The sequence below is a fragment of the Ursus americanus genome, chromosome 12 (genome assembly GCF_024610735.1).
Source record: "Ursus americanus isolate L20-20 chromosome 12, mUrsAme1.1.p, whole genome shotgun sequence".
Classification (NCBI taxonomy): domain Eukaryota; kingdom Metazoa; phylum Chordata; class Mammalia; order Carnivora; family Ursidae; genus Ursus; species Ursus americanus.
In genome coordinates, this window is record NC_142138.1 from 38,427,386 (window position 1) to 38,446,112 (window position 18,727).

Sequence of the window (18,727 nt, forward strand, 5' to 3'; positions counted from 1 at the left end):
AAAAGGATTATTCACCACTACCAAGTGGGATTTATTCCTGGGCTGCAAGGTTGGTTCAACATCTGCAAATCAATCAATGTGATACACTACATAAATAAAAGAAAGGACAAGGACCATATGATCCTCTCATTAGATGCAGAAAAGCATTTGACAAAGTACAGCATTCTTTCTTGATTAAAACTCTTCACAGTTTAGGGATAGAGGGTACATACCTCAACATCATAAAAGCCATCTATGAAAAACCCACAGCGAGTATCATTCTCAATGGGCTTTTCCCCTAAGGTCAGGAACACGGTAGGGATGTCCATTCTCACCACTGCTGTTCAATATAGTGCTAGAAATCCTAGCCTCAGCAATCAGACAACAAAAAGAAATAAAAGGCATCCGAATCAGCAAAGAAGAAGTCAAACTCTCACTCTTCACAGATGACATGACCCTTTATGTGGAAAACCCAAAAGACTCCACCCCAAAATTGCTAGAACTCATACAGGAATTCAGTAAAGTGGCAGAATATAAAATCAATGCACAGAAATCAGTTGCACTTCTATATACCACTAATGAGATAGAAGAAAGAGAAATTAAGAAGTCGATCTCATTTACAATTGCACCCAAAACCATTAGATACCTAGGAATAAATCTAACTAAAAATGTAAGAATCTGTGCTCAGAAAAATTGTAGAATACTCATGAAAAAAATGAGAAAGACACAAAGAAATGGAAAAATGTTCCATCCTCATGGATTGGAAGAACAAATATTGTTAAAGTGTATGTGCTACCTAGAGCAATCTACACATTTAATGCAATCCCTATCAAAAAACCACCAACCTTTTTCACAGAAATGGAACAAAAAATCCTAAAATTTGTATGGAACCAGAAAAGACCCAAAATAAATAGCCAGAGGAATGTTGAAAAATAAAACCAAAGCTGGTGGCATCACAATCCCAGACTTCAAGCTCTATTACAAAGCTGTAATCATCAAGACAGTATGGTACTGGCAAAAAACAGACAACCAGATTGATGAAATTCAGAAATGGACCCTCAATTCTATGGTCAACTAATCTTTGACAAAGCAGGAAAGAATATCCAATGGAAAAAAGACAGTCTCTTCAACAAATGGTGTTGGGAAAATTGGACAATCACATGCAAAAGAATGAAACTGGACCATTTCCTCACACCATATGCAATAATAGACTCAAAATGGGTGAAAGACCTAAATGTGAGACAGGAATCCAACAAAATCCTTGAGGAGAACACAGGCAGCAACCTCTTTGATCTCAGCTGCAGCAACATCTTCCTAGACACATCGCCAAAGGCAAGGGAAGGAAGGGCAAAAATGAACTACTGGGACTTCGTCAAGATAAAAAGCTTTTGCACAGCAAAGGAAACAGTCAACAAAACCAAAAGACAACCGACAGAATGGGAGAAGATATTTGCAAATGACATATCAGATTAAGGGCTAGTATCCAAAATCTATAAAGAACTTATCAAACTCAACACCCAAGAAACAAATAATCCAATCAAGAAATGGGCAGAAGACATGAACAGACATTTCTGCAAAGAAGACATCCAAATGCCCAACAGACACATGAAAAAGTGCTCAACATCACTTAGTATCAGGGAAATACAAATCAAAACCACAATGAGATACCACCTCACACCAGTCAGAATGGCTAAAATTAACAAGTGAGGAAATGACAGATGTTGGCAAGGATGAGGAGAAAGAGGAACCCTCCTATACTGCTGGTGGGAATGCAAGCTGGTGTAGCCACTCTGGAAAACAGTATGAAGGTTCCTCAAAAAGTTGAAAATAGAGCTACCCTACAACCCAGAAATTGCACTACTAGAGATTCACCCCAAAGATACAAGTGTAATAATCCAAAGAGGCACCTGGACCCCCATGTTTTTGGCAGCAATGTCCAGAATAGTCAAACTATGGAAAAAGCCCAGATGCCTATCAACAGATGAATGGACAAAGATGTGGTATGTATGTGTATGTGTGTGTATATATATATATATATATATATATATATATATATATATATATTTATATTTATATTTATATGTATATATATTTATATGTATATATATTTATATGTATATATATTTATATATATATAAATAATGTATATATGCAATGGAATATTATGCAGAAATCAAAAAAAAATGAAATCTTTCTATTTGCAACAACACGGATGTAATTAGAGGGTATTATGCTAAGCAAAATAAGTCAATCAGAGAAAGACAATTATCATATGATCTCACTGATCTGTGGAATTTGAGACAAGGAATAGGATCATAGGGGAAGAGAGAAAAAAATGAAACAAGATGAAACCAGAGAGGGAGACAAACCATAAGAGACTCTTAATCTTAGGAAATGAACTGAGGGTTGTTGGAGGGGAGAGGGGTAGGGGGAATGGAGTAACTAGGTGATGGACATTGGGGAGGGTAGGTGTTGTAATGAGCACTGGGTATTATATAAGACTGATGAATCACAGACCTGTACCCCTGAAACAAACAATCCATTATATGTTAATTAATTGAATTTAAATTAAAAAAATTAAAAAATGGTAAGTGGATAAGCAATCCACAAATAAATAAACCCAAAGGATAAACTCATTTCAGTAAATCAGAAAATTAAACAACCTGGATGATCTTGAATGTATTATGCTAAGTAAAAGATCCCAGACAAAAAGAAAGAATATACTATGAGTTCATTTATACAAAAACTTTAGAAAAATGCAAATTAATCTTTAGTTACAAAAAGCAGATCACTGATAGCCCAGAAAGGGGGGGTGCAAGAAGGTCAGAGGGAGGGATTACAAAAGATAAACAAGGAAATTTTTGAGTTTGACAGATAATATTTGCTGTCTTGATCCTGGTAATGCTTTCATAGGTTATACACACATGAAAAAACATGAAATCACATATCACAGTTTAAATAGACATAACTTATTTATTTTAAATACACCTCAATAAGGCTATAACAACAGCAAAAAAGGTAACTGGTGTTGGATGTTATAGATAACCATTGCTTTTTGGCAGGAAACAGTTTGCAATGATTTGAAGACCTTTAGAGAGAAAACAGAATTTATTCATTGAACTTGTCCTCAGAAAAAATGAGTGAAGTTCAGATTTTAGATTGTTTTGGAAGTAATAGCATATTCAATTATAATTACAGGTTGAAAATAAAGTACATATTTTGGGAAATTTAAACTTTCACGATATTTTATAAGGTAGCTTTAAAATACTCTATTGGGGCACCTGGGTGGCTCAGTCGGTTAAGCATCTCACTTCTGCTCAGGTCATGATCCCAGGGTCCTGGGATTGAGCCCCATGTCAGCTCCTTGCTCAGTGCGGAGCCTTCTTCTCCCTCTCCTTCTGCCTAGTTTCCCCTGCTTGTGCTTTCTCTCTCTGTGTGTCAAATAAATAAATAAAATCTAAAAGAAATTAAAAAAAAATAAACCTAGACAGAATGATTTCTCATTCTCTAGCACTAGATGGCTAACAGACACATGAAAAAATGCTCAATATCACTCATCATCAGGGAAACACAAACCAAAACCATGATGAGATACCATCTCACACCTGTCAGGATGGCTAAAATTAACAACACAAGAAACAACACATTTTGGCAAAGATGCGGAGAAAGGAGAACCCTCTTGCACTGTTGGTGGGAATGCAAACTGATGCAGCCACTCTGGAAAACAGTAAGGAGGTTCCTCAAAATGTTAAAAATAGATCTACCCTACAATCCAGCAATTGCACTACTAGGTATTTACCCAAAGGATACAAAAATACAGATTCAAAGGGATACCCTGATATTCATAGCAGCATTATCAACAATAGCCAAACTATGGAGAGAGCCCAAATGACCATTGACAGATGAATGGATAAAGAAGATGTGGTGTATGTGTGTGTGTGTGTGTGTGTGTGTGTGTGTGTATGCATATATATATGTACACACACACACACACACACGTCTGTTAGCCATCTGGATATCTTTTTTGGAAAAGTCTACTCATGTCTCCTGCCCATTTCTTAACTGGGTTATTTGTTTTTTGGGTTTTTTTTTAGATTTTATTTATTTATTTGACACAGAGAGAGACACAGCCAGCTGGGGGGGGGGGGGGACAGAAACAGGGGGAGTAGGAGAGGAAGAAGCAGGCTCCCAGCAGGGATCCCGATGCAGGGCTCCATCCCAGGACCCTGGGATCAGGCCCTGAGCCAAAGGCAGATGCTTAACGACTGAGCCACCCAGGCACCCCTTAACTGGGTTATTTGTTATTTGGTGTTGAGTTTGGTAAGTTCTTTGTAGATTTTGGATACTAACCCTTTATCAGATATGTCATTTGCAAATATCTTTTCCCACTCTGTAAGCTCCCTTTTAGTTTTGTTGATTGTTTCCTTCGCTGTGCAGAAGCTTTTTATCTTGATGAAAAGTCCTAATAGTTCATTTTTGCTTTTGTTTCCTTTGCCTGAGGTGATGTGTCTAGTAAGAAGTTGCTATAACGGAGGTCTAGGAGATTGCTGTTCTCTATGATTTTGATGGTTTCCTGTCTCTTTCATCCATTTTGAGTTTGTTTTGTGTTTTGTTTATATATAAACAAAACATGGCCATGGAAAGAATGAAATCTTGCCATTTGCAGTGACATGAATGGAGCTATAGAGTATTATGCTAAGTGAAGTAAATCAGCTAGAGAAAGACAAATACCATACGATTTCGTGGAGTTTAAGGAAGAAAACAGATGAGCATATGGGAAGGGGGAAAAGGAAAGAAAGGAGAGAGAGAAACAAGCCATAAGAAACTCTTAAGGATAGAGAACAAACAGGGTTGCTGGAGGGGAGGGGAGTGGGGGATGGGCTAGACGGGTGATGGGTATTAAGGAGGGCTTTTTTGATGAGCACTGGGTATTGTATGGAAGTGAGGAATCACTGAATTCTACTCCAGAAACCAATATTACACTGTATGTTAACTACCTAAAATTTAAATTTAAAAAAATACTAATAAAAAAAATAAGCTGTCTAGGAATAAAAAATAAAATAAAATGTTGTTATAGACAGTAGCATCATTTAGGCCATTTAACTCTTGAAAATTTTCAAGTTTTCATTGATTTTTATATCGATGATACACAAGAACACAATACGGTTGGCTTAAATTTATCTTAAGTAGTTTATAAGTCTGAACAAAGTAGAAATGAATATATCTCTTATAAAAACAGTCATATTAAAACAAGATAAAAGTAATAAATAGTTCAAGCTAGGGCAACACATAAGTTATGAATTCCTAAAGGGCAAAATTGTTCAAAGCCTAGTCTGGTGCTTGAATACAGTACATTTAATAAAGATTTGATGGCTTCAATTGATGACCAAATTAAAAATGAATTGTTTGAATGATTATATTTTCAGTTTTGCAGTTTCAAAGTTATTCTTTGTCAAAACAAACAAACAAACAAAACACCACCCAAAAAAACCCAGGTAGTATAGCTTCTATAGATAGGATTGTAACATACGCAAACAAGAAAGAATGCAGTCAGAGGGAGAGAGGTTCTCTAAGGGGAGAATTCCATTTGAGACATGATCCAAAAAACAATAATAAGATTTCATTCTTTAGCATTTGTGGAAGTATATGCCATGTCAGTAATATGCTGAGGCCAAGTTAGAAAGCAATAAAAAAAAAAAAAAGGATTAAAATGACCTTTTCAGAGTGAGAATTATCCATGTAAAAGTTAATGCCAAAAAAAAAAAATTTGACAAGGCAGAAGTAATAAATTCACTTTCCCAGGAAACTATAGAAACGAAACTTTAGCACAGGGTAGCAGGCAACTGCACATTAAGGAACTGTTCTGTCTTCTGGGAAAACCACTAACAGAAAATATGAGCCTCTGGAAAAATAACGGCAAAATAAGGAATTCATCTAGGTATCTGGCTTTCTTTCATTCTCCTTTGCTGTTTTAGAACTAAAAAGCCATCAAAAGCAGATTTTTTTTCATTATGATATCATTGAAAATCTTTGCAATCTTTGCAAATGATTACTGTTATTCATGTATTTTCCCTTTTGCGATTCTTTATTTTTGAGTAGTAAATATGGCACAGCTTTATTCCGTTAATATGTAGCATCCTAAAGACTCAGCAGAGAAAATCCAGAAACAATAAAGACAATGAAAATTCATTATAACACAATATACATTCTCTGAATGACTTGTTTAATAAGGCTTTGTTTAAATAATTTTATCAATATGCTTGAAGTCACTCTACAAAATCAATTGCAAAGTCCATTTTTATTTTACCGAAATCCACACAAAGCTATACTAAACTTTTAATTTTAAGATAAACTATTTTGACCATTATTTGATCCTTAGATTTGGATAACTTATAGTGACAAAAAGCAGATCAGTGTTAGACTTGGAAAGGGAGGAACATGAGAGACAGAAAGGAAGAATTACAAAAGTGAACAAAGAAATTTTGGGATTTTTAGGAAGCTTTTATTTATTTATTTATTTGAGAGCAAAAGAGAGTGCAAGAGCAGGGGGAAGGGGAGAGGGGAGGGAGAGGAGAGAGAGAATCTCAAGCAGACTCTGTGCTGAGCATGGAGCCCAGACAGGGCTCAATCTCAGGACCCTGAAATTATGACCTGAGCCAAAATGAAAAGTCAGACGCTTAACCAATGGAGTCACCCAGGTGCCCCAGAAATTTTGTGATTTGATGGATATATTCACTATCTTGATTTTGGTGATGGTTTCATGAGTTATACATACGTCAAAAATTATCAAATTGCACAATTTAAATATATGTAGTTTGTTATATGTCAGTTACACCTCAATAAAAGTGTAAGACAAAAGGCAATTGGTACTGGGTGTTTTAGATAATCACCGCTCTTTAGTAGACAACAGTTTGCAACCATTTGAAGACCCTTAGAAAACTTATCTCTAGTTAAAAATCAAAGAAGCTCAGATTTCAGATTGTTTTGGAGGTAGTAACAGGACTATGATTTGATACTTACCTTTGGATAAGTATCATTTTAGGTACTCCATGTCTATATATTTGACATTTAAAATTCTTGTGTCTTTAATTAAAGAATATCAATTTATTCATTCAACATGTTACTATGTATCAGGCATTGTTCCTGGCATTGAACATAGGCTAGAGAACAAAATATTTCCTCATACCACACAATGTATATTCTGGAGACTCTTTGTCTCAGATGCTCCCTTTTTCAGTGTCTGTAAATTTGTGGCAAGGAGTGGGAAGTTAGATGATTTGAAAAGTTGATTTATATTGTTGTGAGGAACTGGGACATATCCATTGCCTACTTTTGTTTTAAATGCACAGCTATGGGCCTGAGCCACTCTACCTTGTTTCCTATTCTCTTGTTTCTCCAAATGGAATGAATATTGTGGCTCTTTTGTTTTCTTCCTAAAATCATACGGATTGTCTGAGATTCAGACCTATATTTATGCCTCACTGAAAAGAATGCACTTTACTCCAAGAACCCAGCCTTGGAGCTACAAGCAATAATTGATCGATACATTGGGTTATCTTCCTTTGGAGAAGGGAGAGCATATTTTCAGCTGTGTGGGTGGCTGTACTATGTTACCAGGGGCGTTTTAAAAACTATTTAGGTGTGGGGGGTGCCTTGGTGGCTCAGGGGGCTAAGCATCCAACTCTTGGTTTTGGCTCAGGTCGTGATCTCAGGTCGGTGAGACTGAGTCCTGCACTGAGTCCATGCCTAGCATGGAGCCTACTTGGCATTCTCTCTCTCCTTCTGTCTCCCCACTTCCCTCTGCTCTTTAATTAAAAAAAAAAACCAAAAACACAACTGTGTAAGTGGGAAGAGTGGTATGTGCAGATGCTGGGCACCAAAGATGTAAAATGTAGAGAGCATCTTCTTGTCTGCTCACCATCTCTGAAAAACTACTCTTCCCTAATTTGCAGTCTATGTGCTTCTGGTCCCAATCCCAATTTCCAGAGGTGAGTAAATGACCCAAATCTTGCCAATTACAGTATTCCAATCTCATGATTACTGTGATTGATTTAAAGATGATCATGATATCCAGCCAGATTGGCTGGAACTCACCTTAGAATTTTTGCTATAGAGCTATAAGGAAAGAAGAATGGTTTCTTTTTGCTAAGGTTGCTAACTCCGAGCGCAATATAAGCCCAGAATTGCTAAGGATCACATTTCCCACGACGTGTTCCTGTAAATGAAGCCAACAGACATAAGTAAGGCTAAGAGATGGATGGTGTCTTGATTATACTCATCGAAGTCCTGTATCCAGCCAAACCTCTAGGTACATGTCCTGCTGGACTTCCCGATTATATTAGCCGATCCTGAGTTTTGCTTACAACTATTTGAGGTTGGTTTTGTCATTTTTAATGGAAACAGACTTGACTAAAACGCTGAATATGAAAGGACAGAAATTTTTGACCGCTACAGGCAGAAACCAGGCAAATCAATAAAACTCTGGCTGGTTCATTTGGGAGATCCAGGGGCAGGTTCCATATTTTTCACAAAACAAGAACTGTAAAATTAGGCTTCACTAAGAACATACTGTCTTGATATCACTTGGAATCAAAGGTATTAAGCAATATGGCACCTACCTAGTTTTATAACCTTATCTATCACTCTAAACCAACAAAAGGAATCTGCATCAGCTAGACAGTTTCATTCACTGTTCTATAAATCCACTCTGCATATTACCTGGATGTTCAGGCTCTGCTCATGTGATTTACCCTGCCTGGAATGCCTTTCCCTTTTCTTGCCATTTATTCATCAACAATCTAATTCAAGATTCATCTTTTCCATGAACCCTTCCCTAATCCTTCCATCTCATGTTAATCTCTTTCTACTAATACTGAACTATAATAACTACTTATTTCTTACACGATGCCTTTGCCATTATCTAACAGTATATGTATGTATCTTTTTTCCCCAGACTATAAACTGCCCCAAATTTAGCCAATATATTATTTTTGTATATAATCCTATGGTGTTTACCAGGCATAGCTCTTACACAGTAGGAACTCAATAAATGATTTGTTATTGACTGATTTAATCACATTTTCTTTCAGCACCAGTTTTTGAGTAACAACTAAAAACATCAAATTACTCAACCAAACTCAAGTGATCCTTCTTTGTTAAAAGTAACTGGTTTAAGTAAAGTAGATCCATCTGGACTAAGATCTACTCAACTGACTGCAGGTTGGCTTATTCAAATTAAGTCCACTGAGGTGCTAAAATGGACATTTAGAAGCATGCCTTTGCTTGATAGGAGCAGACTCTTCAAATGAACTTTGGTATTTGTCTACAGTGATGACCACCCTATTGGAAAAAGAGAACCCACTGCTTAGCCCCTTCTGGTATCTCTCTGATTAGTTGTCTCAGCTCATTTTGTAGCAAACAACTGGCCCCACTTACCGAGAACATCATCCAAAATTCAACTATTTGGCAATCTCAGTAGTCCAGGGAGGTTAACAGCTGAATCAACAAACATTCTAACTATCCTGCTACCAAATTTGAAGGTGGTTTGCTGCCAGAACTGGAAGGAAGCATGGGTTTAGTGCTCAAAACTGAAATTACTATGCTTAAAGAAATAGAAAGAATCCTGTACAGCATTTTCCATGTTTTTGTTAAAAGCAGACAAAGAACTAGCATGGAAAAAAAATTAATCTTACGCTTTAAAGCACGTGATGTTTTATCTTGGGACAACTCTGGAAAGAACTAAATGCACAGGTATGTTTACTTCACTGGTACAGCAAATTTAACTTGCCCAGAATAAGTAAAACGTTATGAAGCAAGGGAAAAAAAACTTCGAAGTGGTTTGAAGTGACATTTGTTCAGATGATCTTTAATGATGAACAGTCTCTTCAGTGCCAGTGGCAAATAACTTAGCATTTACAACAAAAAGAGTGCTTTGCTTTCACTGACTCTTATGAAGATCTGAGCTTCTGAACTAGAAGGTACTAGAAAGAAATATTGTCTTGTCCTGTCTTACTGGTGGTACAGATGACAATTTATGTGGTATGATTAATTTGAGGAGCATCAAAGTTTCTAATCACCCACAAATCTTTCCCTGCGAACTAAATGACACCCTAAATTCTATAATTCAAGATGCATTGCATTAGTTCCAGGTTTCTGTTTAGTGTTAAGATGTAAATATCAGGGGCGCCTAGATGGCTCAGTCGTTGAGCGTCTGCCTTCGGCTCAGGGCGTGATCCTGGTGTTGTGGGATCGAGCCCCTCATCAGGCTCCTCCGCTGGGAGCCTGCTTCTTCCTCTCCCACTCCCCCTGCTTGTGTTCCCTCTCTCTCTGGCTGTCTCTCTCTCTCTGTCAAATAAATAAATAAAATCTTAAAAAAAAAAAGATGTAAATATCAATATCCTTGAAAGGGGATTCTATTGAAGTTAGCTGTTCTGCTAACCATTTATTGCTTGGAGTACAATATATTTATCAGGTCTTTAAAAACAAGAGACACTGCTTGTTGGAGATAGACAAGAGCTCATGCTCAAAAGGGAAAGAACAGAGGAAGACCAGTGGCCATAGGAATGAAGTTATTTGGCTATTTTATAATTTTCTCTAAGGACTAAACTGATTCTAGACTTTTAAAGTATTAATTGATTTTTAATTTTTCATTTTATCAAACCTAATTAATTTTGATGTCTGAAAAAAAGACAAATCGAGACGGTGGAGGCTTTGACATAGTTGGAATTGAATACTGATTTCTTAAATATAAGTTCCTTGAAGTCAAGACCAAATCTAATCGGCCTCAGCATTTTTTTTTAGGGATGAACATATAAGGGATATCTCAGAAAGATCTGTTGACGAGAAATAATTAGAACTGGATTCTCTAAAGAAGAGCCTAAATGGAAGAGGCAATTCTATAGTCAGGTAGGCCTCTGGGTTCTAAGGATCAGACAATCAGACAATCACATCTACACGACTGCCAATCATATTGGGTAGAGAGAATGTCAGAGATCCCTGCCAGCATTAAAAAGCTTGTGATTACTGGTTTGGCAAATGAACTCTTTTCCTTTACAATTAAAAGAAAATTTAAAAAATAGTCTGCATTCATGTGGGGCCCTTCAAATTTGGAAGTTTCAGAAGTTCATCTTCACAGAAACAGATACATGTTTTATGAGTTTACCTTTCCTTCCTTTAAAGCTCCAACGAGCACCACTATCTAGAAAATTACAGAATGCCTGATCCGCAGGCATGGAACCTCACAGAGTATAGCATGTGAACAAGATACCCTCTCTACAGCAAAGCTACAAGAGTGGACCCCTGATATGACTAATTGGCCTTCACCCATTCTGCACTATTTAGAGGTATTCAGCCTTAAAATACTTTGGAACTGTCTTCTAAAGTTATAATAGAAGTGCCAACTTAAAGAAAACAATATGAAGGGAGTACCACCCTTTGCGATATAGTGTATTTTTTTAAGTCAGAGACCTGTATATGGTGCTTTTGTCTCTGATAGGAAGGATGCATGACTCTGGAAACCAAAGAATAGAAGTGGATGTGGTCCTATTTACCATCACTCCCAATGATGGTCCCAATATTTTGTACTTTCTTTCCCCACAACCTTGGACTCTTCAGGGCTAGATATCCTGCTACCCAAAGGATCTCTCTCTTGACAGGAGACACAACAAACATCCCACTAAACTAAACCGAGGGCTGTGAACAGGGCACTGTGGACTTTTTATGATGAGGTCTGAGCAAACAAAAAGGAAAGTCACCATTTTGGCATGGTTAACTGACCCTGAAAAATGAAAATTGGCAAGACTTCTTTACAAAAAAGGGCAGGAAGGGATACATGTGGAACTCATGTGATACACTGGACACCTTTGAGAACTCCTATCAAGCATTCATATTCTCAGTAATGAAGGTTAAGGTCATACCACCAGGTAAGCCACCAAGACCCACTGAGGTGATAGCTGAAGGTGAAAAGAATTTAAAATGGATAGTAAAGGAGGGAATGACGAGTACCAGTTGTGACCCCAAGAGTAATTAGATCAGCAGCACCCATAGTACATACCATTTACATAGATCAATTAGACCAAAAATAAATGAAGATATAGCAAAACCTAAACAACATAATAAAGAAGAACAAGTCATTATATACTATATATTAAACTTCACATTTAAAAATAAAAATATACCTCCTTGTCAAGTGTATATTGAAATGTCAAGTGTATACTGAATCACAAAAAATGATCACAACAGAAAAAGAAAAGATTGATAAGTTCCAAAAAATAGAACAACATCCTCTGATAACAATGTGATAAAAGTAGGAATTATTAACAAAACCAAAACCAATAGTCTCTCCCACCTGGAAATTCTAAAACTCCTTTTTACAAAACTCTTGCGTGAAAAGGGAAATAACTGAAATTATAAAACTTCTAGAAGGCAATGGCAATAAAAATACTTTATACCAGAATCTTTGAGATACATTTAAAGTAGTAAGCAGAGGGACAGTGATAGTTCTTAATAGTTTAGGAAAATAAAATAATGAAAATACATAAAATTAAATTCTTAACTAAAAAAAATATAAACCAAAAGAATCTCCAAGAAATATTAAAGATAAAAGGTGAAACTAATTATGTAAAGAAAAGAAAAACAGAAGATAATAAATAAAAATTTCAAAAAATTTTTGAGAAAATGGCACATGGGCAATAACCATTAAAACAAAAATTTAAAAATCATGAGACCATTTTGTGGATATGTATGGAAGTAAATTTGAAAATCCAGATGAAACAGATAATTTCCTAAGGACAATTTAACAAAGCTAACCCCATTAGAGATAGCTTAAAAAGGCTAATTTCTGTAGATGCAGTAAGAAAATTTGTCAAGGAACTGCCCCATAAAAAAGCTATCTCTATCTCTGTCGAATAAATAAATAAATAATCTTTAAAAAAAAAAAAAAAAGTAATGATCATAAGGATCCTCACTGGACTTGAGAAAAGAGTGGAAGACATGAGTAAGACCCTTAACACAGAGATAAGGAATAGTATAGCAGAGATAAAGGACTCCATAAATGAAATGAGGAACATGCTTGATGGAATTAACAGCAGGCTGGAAGAAGCAGAGGAACAAATTAATGACCTAAAAGAGTAATGGAAAGTAAACAAGCTGAACAAAAGAGAGAAGAAAGAATTATGCAAAAGGAGAATAGAGTTAGGGAACTCAGTAACAGCCTCAAATGTAAAAACATTCATATCTCAGAAGAAGGGAGAGACAGGGGAGCAGAAAATTTATTTAAAGAAATAATAGCTGAAAACTTCCATAATCTGGGGAAGGAAACAGATATCCAGATCCAGGAGCCACGGAAAACCCCCATCGAAATCAACAAAATAGATCCACATCAAGATATTGTAATCAAACTGGCAAAATATAGTGATAAAGAAAAAAATTTTAAAGCATCAAGACAAAAGAAGACAGTAACATATGAGGGAAAATCCATAAGGCTAGCAGGGTTATTTCTCCATCATTGAAACATTGTAACATTCATACAGGAACAGACAATCATTCAAGTGGAACAGAAAACAAAATCCAGACATAGACCAAAGAAACACAAAAATTTAGTATTTGTAGAGGTGGCTTTTAAAAATGACTAAAGCAAAGACCAATTGTTTAACAAATGGTTCTGGAACAACTGATAACCCATTTAGAAAAAGACGAAATTAAATATATATATACCAAAACATTCAAAATTAAAAAAAAAAACAACTCCAAGTAATCTCAAGTTACTCAGGTTGCTATCATTCAGAAGTATTAATCCCAAAAATATGTTATTTTTCAGATACCAACTTGAACCTTTTATCTCCCAATAATTAACAAAAGCTATCACAGAACTATAAACCTAGGTGTCACCATTTAGGCTCCTAATAAAATTACTTTTACTGAATTGTACTTCAGCATTTTGACATCAGTCTGAAAGATGGAAATCACACAACACCATGAACTGCTGTACTTCTTTTGAACTATCACTATGTTTTTTATACAAGGGAGAAGATATTCATATTACTGGTCATGCTTCACTGTTTTGGCCAGTAGGAAGTTCAGACTCAAATTTATAACATGGTTCCAAAAAAATGTACAGGGTGTTGTGGCTGTATTTTGAGAAAAGATGGTTTTTCAATCTCAGCTGAGTTCATTTTTTTTTTAACATTTTATTTATTTATTTGTCAGAGAGAGCAAGCACAAGCAGGGGGAGCAGCAGGCAAAGGGAGAAGCAGGCTCCCTGCTGAGCAGGGCCCAGACGCAGGACTCAATCCCAGGACCCTGGGATCATGACCTGAGCCAAAGGCAGACAAAGGCATGTGTCTCCTCAGCTGAGTTCTTAATACCACTCAGAAATTATTTTATAAGTCTTTAGTCACTCCCCCACTTACTCTTCACAGAGCTCTTCATGTGTCCCCTTTCCACATGGCCACAGTCCTCTAACTCTTGGGATTGTCTCCTACTTACAAAGAAAACAGAACCTACCCTATTTCACCTCTTTTAACTTCTTTCTCCATCTGAAACAAATCCCTACACTTGTGCTACGCACAACTCATTTATTCTTGATCTTTCTTGCTTTTTAGAGCAAAAAACACGTTAAGATGGTATCTTATTCCCTTCTTACACAAACTAAATGAATTGAACTGAGCGGTTCAAGTGCTGTGAATTATGTATCCTCATTATTTCTTGAAGCCATCTTTTCTTCTCAATTTTAACAGGTCCTCATCATTTCTAGCCTGGTCTTGCATTACCCTCCTAAATAGTGTTTAGTTAGTTTTGTCACCTCTCTCCTCTTTTACGGTTTTGTTCTTACTACTACACATGTGTTGAAAACACAAGTCTGATCATTTCATTCCCTTGCTTAAAAATCTTTGATCACTGCCTAAATAAAGTCTAAATTTAACACAACCTATAAAACCCCTTATCTGAGAAAATTTATCTACTGTGCAAGTAGAAACTTTTCAGGTTTGATATAATATTAAACTTACTATTGTAAATTCTTAGACCTGCAACTCTATCAAAAGTCTAATGTTGAGAAGGAGTTGGATAAAAGTGCTGCCTCTTATATAACTGCCAACACATTATACTTTTATGATTAAAAAAACTTATGATCTTTAGATTAGACCCCTTTTCCCAAACAACCTTGTACCAATTACACAAATACAGGTTACATCTTTGGCCCAATGAAAACATTTAATGCAGGTGAGTAGGAGGAATGGGCACAGTCTGACAAGGTTGGAGCTCAGGACCTTGTAATAGCAGTGCAGAAATCAAACACAATGAGACAATGTTTTGAATGATGAATGCAAATCATAAAAGCTCAGAGGCAACAGAGAAAAAAGAAACATCTTTGGAAGACCATGTAAGTAAAAACATGGCCCATGCATCCTTTAACCTGGCTTTAGGAAAAAGAAGAAAATGATCCCAACCATACAGATAATTAGGCTGTGACACAGTCCTCCCTAGCACATATCCCATCTGTAACTAAAGTTACAATACAACAACCCATGTTCATAATAATAATCTTTAAAGATAATAAAAGATAAATCAAGTTCTATATCCTCAGTATGAGAAGACAGGTAAATAGAATTCCTTCCAGGAAGGTTTTCATGAAAAAATTCTTAAAAGCATACAGGCTCACAGAAGATATAAGCTTATATTAATGTATTACTATTTAAATTATTTTAATTAAATTAAAATACTATTTTAATTATCTATTTTAATTACTATTTTAATTATCTGTTAATAATTGCTTCAATTACTCAAAACAATTTCCTTCTTCCTAGAATGCTGACATCAATATATCGCTGTATTTTATCTCCTAGTATGTCCTTATTAATAAAGCTAGGTACAATGTAGTTTTTTAGATTTTCGAATTACCAATATCCAATGTGTTTTTAAATGAGACAAAAAGAATAGGTCTTGCTGAAGAAATCGGCCAACCCTGAAGAAGAGATGCAGGGTAAGAAGTAGATTTAATGGTTTACAAAGAGAAGGAGAAAGCATCAGTAAACAGTGTTATTTCTAGAAATTCTGCGTACTGCTTTGACACTGTTTATTGCTCTGCTTTATTTATTCTGAAGCCAAATCCATTTTCTCAGCTTTACGGCTGTATCAATGATTCTGAATTAGATATGTATGTGTATTTATATGTGCATGTACATATATCTTTTTGGCTTATATTTCTGAACTAAAGTGAGCTTCAGAAGCTTTATCTCCACGTGGTACATATCTTTGACTCATAAAATGATTTGTAAAAAACTCAAATGTTTCATGTTAGATGCTTGTCTTCTATGTGAACTTGCAGGAAAAAGGAAAAAGACACTCTACTTCAAGTATTCAGCCAAAGTCAAATTTCAAAGAGTAAACAAGCAAACTTGACATATGTACTACAGACTTAATTGTATTTATTCTAGAATATGAGATCCAAATGATACATGCATACAGCAAACATTGGAAGAATTTTGTATTAAAAATGCAGTGGAGTTTATCCTGAAATCTGATTTCATGCCCCAAGTATGTGTTATTAATTGTTGTGCCAAACAAATAAGTCAGCTGTGATCTAATCAGTACTATAATGGGGCTAATACCTTTCTGGTTCCTTGGGATCACTGTTGCATACCTTTTGGTTGTAGGGGAAAAAAATTTAGTTCAAACTATTTACAAAGATGTGAACTTTAACAAGGATCTTTCTTAAACCTGTTATGTAAAAACATGTTTTACAATCAAGTTTAATTTCTACAACTTTCGTTTCAATTTATTATCTTCCAACCAACATTTTACCTCTGGTCCTGGAGGGCCACCTGGTCCTTGGGGTCCTGGGTCACCCATCTGGCCCTAAAATGGGGGTGGGGATCAAAATATAAGTATTAATCTGATAAATGCAATTTAAAACAGAAACAGACATATGATAAGCAAACAGAACTCAATATATGATGCCTCAATGTGTGATGTATAAAGGCTTTTCAGCAAACAACACTCAATATATTATGTCAAACAAAATTGTAACTACCATTCAGAAAGACTTAATTTGTAAACATCATCACTATGGAAAACAAATAAAATGTGTATGAATGTAATATATATTTACTCCTAAGTGCTGGAGATACAAAAAATTGAGTTAAGTGCTCAAATCAAGAAAAAAAAATTATGTGTATGTGTAGTTTAGCCAGAGATAAGGCAATAATTTGACTCAACAAAGTAGGGGACTCTAGATGAGGAACTGCTTTCATAAAAAACCAGAGTCCAGGACTGTCCCCGAAAATTCCTCTCTCCCTTGGTACTACAAGGGGCCTGATTTAGTAACTAAGAATCATCTGGATTTAAATCCCTGCTGCTTAATCTCTCTCTTAGGCTCAGTTTTCTTAACAATAAAATAGGAATAATAATTGTAACAAGTACTGACATTGTTACAGGGTAATTGTGAGGATTAAAGAAGACAATGTATTTAAGGTGCTTAGTTTAGCACAGTGCCCGGCAATAAATGTTAACCAATTTTATAACCATTAATCTTTCCCTTTATATCCTCTGTCCTCTCCTGGGTACCTATAATTCCTACATTGTTTTCATCATTATATTAAAATGTTGAGGATTTGTTGTCAATATTTCTGAAGCCATTTTCTGACACCTGGATTAACCATGTGAAACCAGGGCTGGAGAGGAAGTTCAGAGGAGAGAAAAGTGGTTATAAAGCTGCAGCTAGAGAGGGCTGGCATTGTTCTCAAGAGAGAAAAGGAGACAGTAGTCTGATACCTTTGTTTTCATAAGAAAAAACTAATGAATTCATTATTTCTGTCATATTAAATTTCTACGTGAGTTTCAGATTTGACCTAATAGGTCTCAGATTACATAAAATTACAAGAAATAATATATGCTTATCCAAGTTTCAAGAAGTAAAGCACTGTTTTCCATAAGCACTAAAGCCATTCTCATACAGCACTTGAGTATCTGGGTATTTGGATATAAAACAGTACACAACAGAACTACTGAAATCAAATCTAGAGAAAAGTAATGAACTATTATATAAAACTTGATTTAAGTTCTTCTAAATAAAGTCATAATTCATCATAATCAGTATCTAGAGGAGTCTTGAATTAAAATGGCAAGTACTTCTCTTAGAGAGATAAAGATGGGGCTCTCACTGGAGACCTCTGGTGGCAAAAAACAAATGAGAAGCTAAATTAGCTTTGAGGAAAAAATAGGATACTCTAGGTCTTTGTTTTCAGAAAAGTTAATTGACAACCAGATACTTAAAAACACAAATTTTGGAAAAACTTCCTTCTTCAGAATAAATCTTCATTTTGAAAAACTTCAACTGAAAGTTTCTGACTTTTCAGGTAAGTTTTAGACAATGAAGTAATGATTAAGTAAACCTCTCTAACTGACAACACCTTCTAGTTAAAAATATGGAAAGACATAATAATTGTCTTTGTCTTCTTTGTTTTAGGGAAAGAATATTTCTTAACTGCTTCTGATTGGTAACGGTCTCTGGTTTTTAGATGCTTGCAGAGCAAAAGATTCCCTAATTCCAAAATGTTCTGATTTAGGACATTCTTTCTTTTATTTTGTAAGTATTCTTTCATGTTACAACTTAGATTCATTTGGGGAAAAAATATCACTAATGCCAGCATCTTAGAAAACAGAAAGCCAAAAGTAGGAGAAATAAGAAAGACATCCGTATGACTTTGACATTCTTTTTCATGATAGTAAATAAATGATTTAGATAGGCACT

The 18,727-nt window shown here is 35.5% G+C and overlaps 1 protein-coding gene across 3 annotated transcripts in view; it reads right to left on the reverse strand.

The window, feature by feature from the left end:
- Nucleotides 1-18,727, reverse strand: part of COL24A1 (collagen type XXIV alpha 1 chain) — a 364,391-nt gene that overhangs the window by 229,185 nt on the left and 116,479 nt on the right. For all 3 annotated transcript variants that reach the window (XM_087866074.1, XM_045801865.2, XM_045801864.2), the window contains exon 19: nucleotides 16,780-16,833. In XM_087866074.1, the coding sequence (XP_087722200.1) occupies nucleotides 16,780-16,833 (54 nt within the window). The remainder of the gene's footprint in view (nucleotides 1-16,779; nucleotides 16,834-18,727) is intronic.